The sequence below is a fragment of the Excalfactoria chinensis genome, chromosome 7 (genome assembly GCF_039878825.1).
Source record: "Excalfactoria chinensis isolate bCotChi1 chromosome 7, bCotChi1.hap2, whole genome shotgun sequence".
Classification (NCBI taxonomy): Eukaryota; Metazoa; Chordata; class Aves; order Galliformes; family Phasianidae; genus Excalfactoria; species Excalfactoria chinensis.
In genome coordinates, this window is record NC_092831.1 from 14,915,873 (window position 1) to 14,928,049 (window position 12,177).

The 12,177-nt window shown below is 32.9% G+C and overlaps 1 protein-coding gene across 2 annotated transcripts; it reads right to left on the reverse strand.

The window, feature by feature from the left end:
• Positions 1-355: 355 nt before the first annotated feature.
• On the reverse strand, positions 356-10,795 carry GCG (glucagon). 2 transcript variants are annotated; one of them, XM_072342241.1, is made up of 7 exons: positions 10,712-10,795; positions 6,391-6,491; positions 5,874-6,035; positions 5,013-5,066; positions 3,600-3,737; positions 1,323-1,466; positions 356-635 (listed from the first exon to the last, which is right to left on the reverse strand). In XM_072342241.1, exons 2-7 carry the CDS (start codon positions 6,486-6,488, stop codon positions 611-613), a joined length of 621 nt encoding a protein of 206 aa, XP_072198342.1. In that variant the 5' UTR covers positions 6,489-6,491; positions 10,712-10,795; the 3' UTR covers positions 356-610. The 2 variants fall into 2 exon arrangements, with proteins under 2 accessions (XP_072198342.1, XP_072198343.1); XM_072342242.1 differs by lacking the exon at positions 10,712-10,795 and adding an exon at positions 8,385-8,418.
• Between the last annotated feature and the right edge of the window lie 1,382 nt (positions 10,796-12,177).

Sequence of the window (12,177 nt, forward strand, 5' to 3'; positions counted from 1 at the left end):
GTAATAGAGAAAAATTGACAAAATGCTGATTTTGTTTTATCATTCTGAACCAGCCAGTTCCAAGATCTTAGCAACAATAACATTAGAATAAAATAAAATGGAGTGGAAACAGACAAAAGGGATATACAGACAAAAAGTCAACAGAAAAGAAGCTTGAAAAATTTTATTTAAGGCTATTATTTAATATCCTTAAAGCTTAGCCTTTTTATAACAAAGGTTTCAACAGGGATATTCACTTTTCAGACATTTGCAGCTGCCAGTCCCTAGGTAATAACTGGTAATGGAATCATTTACGTGCATAAGTCAATTTTTAGAAAAATAATTTCATAAGTAAATATAAATGGTGTTATTTCAGTTCAAATAAGTGGAAAATAGAAAGAATTGGAACTTTCATAATCGTAAAACTATTCTGATAACCATCCCTTAGATGATAGGTATTCCATATATAATCCTTTGGCAACATTAAATGACACTACAATTATTTTCTGGCATGCAAAGTGACATAGCTTTGTTACAAACTATGTAAATGACAATATAGATTTCAGAATCTCTTTGTAGCTGGCACTGAGGCAGTGAAGATCTCCATTTATCCCAATTTTATTCTGCATTCTTATTGGTATTCTCCCAAAAGGTCTCTGTGAGGGGAGGAAAAAAAGCAGTGGCAATGAGGACATAGTATAAATCTCACAAGATTTGTTACATATGCATGAAATATATTTTTTCTTGTAACAAATTAGCAGATATTATTTCTACAAATCCCCTAATGCTTGTCTCTAATAAAAGACTGAAAACTATTCCTAAAGGAAAAGATTTTTAATAGCTTCAAATAGATTACTTTCTTAATTATTTCAGTGCTTAACCACAAACATAAAAATATGAAATTGTTATTCAAATTCATGTTTATACAACAAACTCAGTTTTTGTTTTGTTTTTTGCTGTTTCATAATTCCAAGATGAAGTAGAGATTTGAGGTCCTTTAGAAGTCAAAAGGCAAAGTTAACAAACTTTTGCAGCGGACACCTAACATTTTAGACAATCTGCCCTTCACATGTGCCTTAAAGGGACTTTGGAAACACTTTGTCAGTATCAACAAATAATCCTCGAATAAACCTGTTTGTAGAGTTCACTTTTAAGTAGCTGTTTGGAATGACTTCTCTTTAGAGTGTCATACCCTTGTTCAGCACTGTATGTAACATAAAGTTTGTAACACTGTTACACGTATTTCTATATTTAAGAGAAAAGTGAGCTGTATTTTCCCTATGTGTGACAAATACATTTAAAAAAACGATGTATTAAGATAAATATGATCAAAATTCAGGCACCTTTGGGTAACTTTTGTGTTAATCAGCCATTTTAGGAACTCTTTGGCAGCCATATCATCCAGGATTTTGTTGATATCACTTGTGAAAGTGCCATCTGCATGTCTTCGGCCCATTTCTTCAGCCATTAAAGCTTTTTCTGGGAAACTTCAAAGGAAATAAGTTATGAAACAATTTGTAAGTCCAAAGAAACAAACTGATAAAAGGGCCTAATTACAAGTACTTAATTACTGATAATTTCCTTTGATTTTAAAGGGTTGAAGGTTGAGCCAGATGTTATGGCTCTGCATAGCATAAAGCATATCAGAACAACTTATGAAGCATTATTTTAACAACAGAAGAAAGCATCTGTGTCTCTGCTCACCAGAAGGGACTCTTCCTTTAGTCTTTCTCTAGTCCAGATTCCTCTTTAGTGTTTTTTCATATATATCTATTTCTAAAGGTATAGATGCAAAAATGTAACTAAGTCAACAACATTTATGTCAAGTAAACTAGGCATCAGTAAAACTCACAGTAGATGTACTTAGAATCATTTTTTAAAGAACTATCACTACTGAAACATTACAGTCAAATTTTCATACAGATTTTTCCATTTGGCTCTTTAAGTCCTAGTTTTATATTTACAATTATATTGCATAGTTATTTAAACAGTAAAAGCAGCAGCTTTTGGGGGGGATAAAATAACTGAATTAAAATATCTGTATTAAAATTATGTGCTTCTTGTTGCACAATATAATTTTGTATTTGGAATCCCTTCATGAATCTTGATGCATCCATTTCTGACCACTGGAAAGCCATTTTGCCAAGGGGTTTATTTAGAAAGCTTGTTTCATACCATGAAATATGGAAATTTTTTCTACATTCTAATGAAGTTTGCTGATTGAGACACACCATGTTCTGGGATCAGCGATAGGTGGGCTGGTTTTTTTATGTACTAATTTTAGGAAAAGCTACATTCAAGTCTGACTGCAAATAGTACTTAATATTAGTAATTAGGAGGCTGCTCTATGTGTAATTGTTTGTCTAGGTTTTTAAGCTCAGGATGTCAGAGCTCATTTCTAATCTCTCTTTCTTATAAATGCTAAAATTTCTGTATAAAAATGACATAAAAAACAGCTGCAGATCTGAACATCACCTGGAAGTGGCACCAGCCTTTCCCTTATCTGCATAGCTTGACCTCATTTACTTAGCACTGTTTTTCATCATTATTTTCATGTTTACTTTTACCTAGTTAGTCTTCCTTAACTACAACACACAATCTTGTCTTACAGATTATATTTTATTGTTATTGTTATTTATTATTTTTAGATAATATGAGAGATTTACATAATACTTTACAGCTAGCAAAACATATAATAATAGGATGAACTGAAATCCCTGCCCCGAAGAGCTTACAATCTAAAGGCACAAAAAGTACAGAACAGTTAAAAGATAGTGAGTGGCATGTGCATGATGTAACTCCTAAGCACACAGACTTGGAATGGTGGTAATACAGAATGTGCCTGAAATTAAGGCTGTTCCAAGAAGTAAGTTTGTCATGAAAAAGATACAAAGTCATGAGTGAGCAGATGAAGTGAATAGGTTTGAGAAATCTACACTGAATATATGGAGATCAAGATGATGAAAAAGTCTGAGATGTACCTGAATCAAAACTATGGATATGAGTCTTGAAAACCGTGAACTATAGCAAAAGAAGTAGAGATGCCTTAAAAAGAAAAATAAAGGATAGTTGTAGGAAATTATGGTTATTTTTGATGCTACAATATGTGACTTTGCGGATAATAGGAAGAGCAAAAGCAACTGCTGGGAATGATCACCAAAGCGCAGAAAATGGCTGTGGTGGCAGTGACATAGGTTCAAATTTCATCTTGAAAATATTGCAGAGGGAATGACTGACTACAAAGGCAGAGAAAGAGAGAAAGAAATTTAAGATGACACTAACATGACTTGACTCTGATAGTTAAGAAGACTGTAAGCAGTGTTGTGGGATGAGGAAAAGGTAATAATTAGAGGAAACTCTGGTTTAGTTTTAGATATATTGATCTTAAATATAATTTGACCTTTCAGAGTGTAACAGTATACTGAACATGTTTGTTTCAGTCTATGCTTGAACTTAATAACTTAAAACAGTAATCTAACAGCCACACAGAATATTCTATTACAAAAGGAAAATGTGAAGTACAGTAGGAATGATCAAAAATACATCAAGATTTCATCAGATTTGATTTCTAACCTTGAAAGCAAAGCAAAATTTAATAATAAGAATGGATGGATTCTTACTCTCTTCTTCCTCGTCCATTCACTAACCAAGCAATGAATTCTTTGGCAGCTTGACCTTCCAAATAAGAGGTAATATCACTGGTGTAGGTGCCTTCAGCATGTCTCTCAAATTCAGAATGACGCTTGGAAATTGCATTGCTGAAAGAGGAGCAGTAATCTAGGATCAGACTGCATTAATAATCAATATATATATATATTTAGCATTTAATAATTTAAGTTTCCCACAATCTGTATCAGACAGTTTTTCTTTATTTCTCAAATTACTCCTGATATTTTCCTTTTTTAATTCTGAAAGCAACACTTATGCTACACAGTACAGTTTTGTGTTAACTGAACTAGCTCTAAACAAATAAGGTACTGAAAGCATGTATAACTGCACTGGAATGCTCTCCTGCTAGATGAATTAGCTCTGCACAGCAAACTATCACATTCTACAGACATACTATTTCTTACCTCTAACTGCACTAACTAAAAATTCCATTGAGCTACTCCTTCTGTGCTCATCTTCATTATTTCTCAGCCAAACTCCTCAGACATATCTTTTTGATAATACTCTGATTCATTTTGAATCGTTTTGTGAATATCCATTGTTTTCAGCATCTTGGAACAACTGTAAACTTGATAAACTTAATAGAAATTGCTTCCCAATCCTACCCCTGCTTCTTCCTGTTATTTATAGCAAAATTATGTCACACTGACCCTTAAGAAGACAAGCTGCATTGAGAAGTAGACATGTTTTGGAATATTTTCCCATGAAAAGTTCCCTTGAATTTCTGTTTCCGACTTTGTTGATTTCTGCCAAATTTTCAGGGCCGTTAGCGTTTTGTATTATTTTTATTTTTATTTTTTTTTGTCTCCCTGGGATTTCATCATTCCTCCCAATTTAGTACCATCTGCACTTTCCATCCGCATGTTGACTAGAGTTTGAAACACTCTTGATAAAATGTTAATTTTGTTAAGATATGCTGTTTCACTGAAGCTGAAAGATTATTATTATATTGACAGTGTTTAGAACGGAAAGATTTTTGTAATCCAAGATGCCCTCTCTGGATTTTCTGACAAATGAAAAAGTAAATGTAAGTATTTTGATCTGTCTGGCAAACAGAGATTTGTTGTTGTGGCTGTTGTTTTTTCCAAATTTCCAACCCCTCTCCTAGAATCAAAGGAAACAAAATTTAAGCCTTCAGCCCAAATGCTTTTTTTTTTTTTTTAAGCGAAAGCACGCATGTACAGGCATGAAAAACAGATGTTTTCTCTTTCCTCATAAAAAGAACAGGTGCAGCATAATTTCTTTTGATGAGCATTTCTCTGATTATGTTAACATTTTAAAGAGTAACAGTTTATTTATTTCTTTTTTAACAGAAAATTAACTCAACTTGCTTTTGAGTAACAAGTTTGTTGCAAATAGAATACCTTGAGAGCTGGTCTGGGAATTTCTCATTCTCTTTGTCCTCTTGTCCTTGTTGGCTGTAGTGGAATTCCAAAACCATTAGAACATTATTAGCAGTACATTGCAAAGCATGAATGAGATGATATAAAATTCTATTGGTTATTACCTATATATTATCATAAACAACCACAAACAATGGAGGAACATTATAAATATTTTCAGGCTTACGTATTTAAATTCATAATATATCTAGAAATGATTACTTTAAATAATTCCACAGTGATTTAAGAGATTAATATAACAGATTTTTTTTGATTGATTATGGGCAGATATTCTCCAGAAGAGACAGCATAGAATTACTTGCTTTTTTGTTGCTTACATTCTTAGATTGTTAGCCTTTACCATCAGAAACCATGCCAACTCATGCCTTAACAGAATACTTGTAAACCATTGGTCAGTTAAGCTTAAATCTGAGTCCTCTTTTCACAAATGAAACTCCAGGATTAGAGCAACCACAGACATAAAGTTCTATGAAGGCCCAGTGGCTACATTTTTACCCTATATTTGTGTACCTTGTACATATTGAAATTTCTTCAGTGAATGAGCTATTTGTCCCAAAGAGGCTGAGATACAGCATCATTTTAGATCACACATTAGATAATATAATGCCAATACACCTAATTTATCCAATCAATTTTGACTAATTTTGTACATATTCCCCATTTCTAACAACATATTAAAGTTCTACATAAGCTTTTGCTAAATACATTAGCAATTTGAGGATTACATATGGTCTGTGATGGGGAGCTGAAAGAAATTGAATCCATTCAGATTATTGGCTGTTTTATCAGCATGGATAGAGCAATGTGACCAAAAATGCTTACCCATTTCTTTTAGTGCTCATTAACCATTGCACAAAGTCCTGAGCTCGTCTACTGTCCAAGTACTTGCTGTAGTCACTGGTGAATGTGCCTTGTGAATGACGCTTTACTTCATTCAGCTGTCTAGATTCATCTAATGGTTCAGACTGGGATGCTTTGAATGATCTAAGAAAAGTTTAGAAGTTGTTAACTGGCAATTGACTACAGTACATCCTACAGGTGAACTGATATTTCTTTTAATAATATCATTTATAAAGTGGAAGAAGAAAAAAAAAGGCTAGTAAAATGAATCAATATTGTAGCTTGGATACTGCACATTTACAAGGTTTATTGGATAACTAAAGCACTTACTATTTAAAATACCAAAAGCTATAGTGCTACAATTTGAAACATTAAAAGTTTTTAGCAGTTTCAGTGGTAGATTAAATACTTTCTATAAATCATGGTATGCTTTACTTTGAACAATAAGAAAGCAAAGTTCAGGCTAAGGGTTTCTAGGAGGTTGATCCAAAGAATTTACCTTGATTTCTCCTCTGTTTCCTGAAGAGGATTTTGCCAGCTGCCTTGAACTATCATTAAAAGGAGTCCAGCAATAAAATAAATACTTTTCATTTTCATTGCCTGTCAAAACAGAGATTTGGCAACAAAGAAAAATGTAATCATCTTTACATAACACTGAATCAATTACATCAGAAAGAAACATCATCAGTGCTAATCTAAGCTTGAAGAAACTGAGATCCTGTGTAATGAATGGAGTCTACAGTATCTTGGGCAGACATTCAAAAAAATGTAGTTTTTGTTCTAGTCTTTAGATTTATTCTCTATTCAGGATTTTAAGGTGAGCTGAGAGTAGCTGTATCTTCATTTTCCTTTCTAAAAGGTCTTTATGTCCTTTGCTCTAAGTTCTGCTGATGGCAAATGTATCTGTTTCCGTAACATTGTTTTACTGTAAAACTAGGGCAGTGGTATGACTTCTACTTTTTTATTTACTAGAGTCAAAGAAAAGCAAATTTCTGTCGGGAAGGCTGTCACATCAGCAGCTCCTCGTTCTTTCTTTCTGACCTGTAACACTCCTTTAATTTTGTTACTTTTCTAGATATAAAACATATTGCAGCAGTAGGCCTCTTGAATAAATGGCATATTATTAGGTGACTGCTTAGAAAAAACATTAAGCCCCAGAGCGGCTTAACATTTATGGCAGGATATTCCAAGCTCTGCTTCTTGCACTTTTAACACAATATTCTGCTTTGCTTAAGCACTTCCACTATGGGGTTTCATGGGATATACAAGATATAGTGTATAAATTTTGTCTTAATGTTAACAAACTAAAAAAGAAAATACTGTCTTCCAGATATAATTCTTACTGTTTTAGGTCATTCTATTGTTTTTAGTTGCACAAAAGAAATGGGTACATTATTATAACAAGCACTCAAATATTTTTAAGACTCACTGACTTTACTGTGAGATTGTACAATGTGATGTATAGTACTTCTTTATGTACATATGTACTGGTGATTTACAGCCAAGCTGTGAGTGTCTTATTTGAGTAAGTGACTGGTTTACTCATGCATGTAGTTCAGTTGCAACTTTTATTAAATTATCACCAATGCAAAAAAAGCTTAATCCAATTTTCGAATTGAGTGCCATGATTTTCGTCATTTAATGTATTAGTAGCTCTGTTGACACATAATCCTGTGTAGAGCAAAATGTTGATAAAATGAATGCTTTTCATTTGGGTCTTACAAAACCCTGTGCAAAACGGACTATGATAGCTAATAGTCTGAAAAGCACTGAGGTTTTCTGTGTAAGCAGGAAATGAAAGGAAATCTGCTTACAAAATCCATCAGTGTTGTTTATTGTTCATTGAAGTTTTGACCACTTAAATTTGTGGAATGAGTGTATAGACAATGAAACTGATTTAAAATGCTGCTCAGTGCTTTTGAGCTTGACAAAGAAACCAAATACACAATACATTCAATGAGTAAATGTTAAATCATTGAATAATGAATAGTGAATGTTCATGAGTTCACATGTTCAAAATGTCACTGGAAATAACTTCATCATTATGATGAACTTGGACTGATACTTGACTATTTGACAGAGCCCTTCTGTCATCCATGAAATTTTCCTACAGAATTTTATGTTACATTCTGAAAAATGAAGTGAAATAGGAAAGATAAATGCACTGAAGTAAAGTCATAGGTGGTATAATAGGATCCAACTATAAACACCATTCCCACTAAGTGTAATCTGCACTAACCTTCTCCAGCTCCAATATTTTGATACATAAATTCAATTATTTATATAATAAAGAAATTTGAAAGAAAACATATATTCTCTATGCCTTGTCATAACAGGCTGGATTGAAATATACAACAATACACAATATACAATCTGTATGAATGCTATTTTGCTTCAATACCTCAATGCCAGTAACAAAATGTTTAGTCATTCAAAATCTTAATTAAATCTTAATAAAATATGGTAAAAGAAATTGATGAATATAAGACTTACTGGTGGATTTTATTATATTAAACAATGGAGTCAATTTCCTTGTCTCTATTGGGATCTACTGACAGTATTGTTCCTTGTTTTTGTGGTCATTTTTTTCCACAGTGTGTATAACGTGTTTTCTGCTTTATACAATGCTCTCGTATATGAGATTAGATTCCTACATCTCTATAAAACATACCTGTAGTAACAACAAATAATGCAGTGGCTATGTAATCATTCAGACCTATTATAATCTTAACCATAATATCCAACTCTCTTTTTGCTATTTCACTTGGAGCTGTAATTTGGTGGTACAACACTGACATCCAATGTTAGTCCCAAAGAATGCATAATTTCACATTTCACAGGCTTTCAATGACACAATAAAAGCTCTGCCTTATTCTTAAGATTACTCTGCTATAATCATGGCTTGGTTAAAAATGGCTTGATTTCTGTGTAGTGGCCCTCATGCTAGCTGACATAGCTATAAATGAGTTAGCCCAGACACCAAATAGAGTCTGGGTATTGCACTATACATAAGTAAATTTCCCATGTGTGATGGTATACAAACAAACTAGTATACGTTTACTTAACTTGAAAAACTAGAACAGAATATATACTTTACTGCTGCCTGCACCACACTTAAAGCACGATACAGTTTAGACATAAACCTAAGTTACTGAAATGGAGTGAAAGAAATAGCCTCACCATTAATCCAGTCTGTTTATAACAGTATCAGACAGAAAAGCCATTCTGATATACGAAACTTGAAAATAAATATTTAAAGCCCACTGTAACTGACAAACAGATTTTCAGTGATTTAGTCATATCTTGAGCTAAGTCATGGGTCTCATTCCTATAGAGCTTTTCAGCTACTTTATGCATTAAAAGTTTAAATTTGCATGTGTATTGAACATCTTTCTAAATTTTTAAGAATCAAATTCTGAGGAGATTAATAAAAAGAAAGATATATAAATGCAGTTTTGGAAGTATTTTCAGGTATGGGAAACCCAGCCATCAATGGAACAAACATTTTAAAGTGTATTGACTAGCTGTTAAACCTCTGTCAAACGTATTTTCCTAAAAATTTAGAATCTGTTTAGTTTATTCAGAGTTTTGCATTTGTCATTTCTAACCCAAACCAGCAAAAGCAGTTTTCTACAAGTTAAAGAAAGCATTGTATTTAACGAACAATTTTCTATTATAAAAAGAAAAAAGCAGGGATTCTACTGTTAGGCTACAAGAAAATTGGAGCTCATTTCACATAGAAAGTGTTCAAGAAAAGATCTCACTTTGAGCAGTCAGAAAGTACGCAATCTTATTTTCTCAATCAATCTGATTTTTCTAGTTTTCCCACATATTTTGCTGTAGTTATCTTTTGCACACTGTGTGCAAGTTAAACTAACTTAATGTTATTGAGTTTTCAAAAAAAAAACATTCTTTCAAAAATCAGATTTGTATCCATTTCCAGTTTAAAAATAAATAGTATGGAACGTCATCAATAAAAAAAAAAAAAAGGAATATTACATATGAAAATGTACAAGTAAATAAAGTAGATTTCTAATGAAGAAAAAATTGCAGATAGCAATTATTCCTAATTATTAGTGTATTACTGTTTTGAATAGATATGCTTTACATCTCTTTATCTGCAGCAATGTGGAGAGTTCTGTAAAAAAACAATCATTCTAGCCTAAGGAAGTCCAGACCAGAAAGTTAAATTTTATACAATAAGCCCAATAACTATTGAAAGGTTTTAAATGCTATAAAATTTCCCATTGAGATTTTACAGTGATACGAAAATAACAGTTTTCTGAGATGTACTAATCAGAAAGTAGAGCAGCGGAGTGGTAATCTGTAGGGAGATGGGGTGACAAGCTGTTTTGGACAGATTTCAGTTAATGTCCACATAGACCCATTTATTTTGTTTGTATTTTCCCAAGTTAATCTATATTGCTTCATATTTAGGAAGGAGCTGTAAGGAATGAATATTTTTAAAATAACGTTCATTAAATATCCCTGAAGTAGCTAGAAACATAAATATCAGTAGTTTTGTATTCCACATTTAAATTCTTAATACAGTGCCTGTTTTTCATCCTTCTTTCATTTGCTTCTGCAGTCCTAGGAGTTGATGTTCCATTTTGGGATTATTCTGCTAAACTAGCTCAATAGATTAAAAAAGTTTAAATGGTGATGTCCTTAATTGGAAACATTTGGGAACATAATCACAGAAGAAAACAACAACTTATTGAAAGATCCTGTATCTCTGTTGCAATCTTTGGACAACATGATTAAGAAAATGCATTCAGCTTTCTCAGATGAATTGTACAAGTACTTCACATAAATCTTACCTTTTATATTTTGAAGTGATATGTAGCAGTTGGAGAAAGATCTGCTACTCTTTCTTCTGGAACTATGGAAAGCCTTGAGGATCCTGAGATCTGCCCAGCTGCCTCCTTTGTGCAGACTTATATATATACTGTTCAGCTCTAGTAAGCATTAGCAGAGTGCATCATTGCTGACAGTTTCCTAATCCAACTTAAAAAAAAAAAAAAAAGTCATCATATTTGCTATTCATTTCATTTGATAATTTTACAAGCAATTTCACACATTCATTCTGCTTACTTTATGACATCAGTGCAAACATGGATTTCCAAAAAGAGTAAGGTAGCAATGTTCAAAGAAGTAAATATCAAACAGAAGGGCATTAGGGTGATAAACAGTTGGCTAGGGGTGCTTAGGATTAAGGCAGCAGTTTATCCAAATTCTGAATTGTCACATTAGCATTAAGCAAAGCACTTAGTATTAAGCAAAAGGCTGGACCTGTTGACATTAGTAACATCAACAAAATCTATCAATTTCAGATTTAAATTTATAAATTTAATACACTATTAACAAAGCCCAGCACTACTCCAAAGTGCTTGTTTAATTTTTCAGGTAGTCTTATGCCAATATTAAATTATAAAGAAGCACTTTTAATTCGAAGCACTACAGCAATGGCTATGCAAAGCCTAGCCTAGGTCAAACTTAACTACAAAAAATACTTGATTATCTCTAGATGAATTATGCCAACTCTGCTGAAACATACATCATACTCACTGGATGTCTGTATGCCAGACTTCCATTGTAAGTTGAGTTTCACCCCATGGTTTATACAAGATAAGCCTTTTGCTCACATCTCTGTTCCCTTCAAGGAAATAATTATAATTAAAAATATAGGCATAAATTTCATACCTGTGTATGTTCTGTACAACTTATTAAGGACTTCACTTTCAGTTTCAGTTCTGCTCAGAAGGAAGAAGGGTCTGGATTTACAGCTGACATCTCACTGAACATAAATGACAGTCTATATTCCAGTGTAAAATGACCATCATTTAATTTTGGCACAAATTATGCATATTACAAGACACTCTTATTTCCTCTAACACTGCTTCTTGAAGCCAGGAAAGGCAATTTTCTACTAGTTGACCACAGTCATATTGGCATAACCAATATTACACAACTGAGACTGTGTATAAACTTAATAAACTTAGAGTAGCAAACAAAACTAAAAAGATGCTTCCTAGGGATCTGCCCTGAATATCATGCTGTGGTATCATAGTAAATTTGTAAGGAAACACTAAGTCTCGCTACACAGTCCACAAAATAAATATTGATTTTTTGGGGGGTGTTTACATTTTTTTTTTTTTTTTCTCTGCTCTTCTGGGATTCATGGTCCCTTTTTAAAATTTCTGTCTAGAATGCAGGTGACTAATAATGACACTACCAAAAAGTTAAGACCACGGTTTCAGGCCCTCTCACCATTACTGTCAGTCAG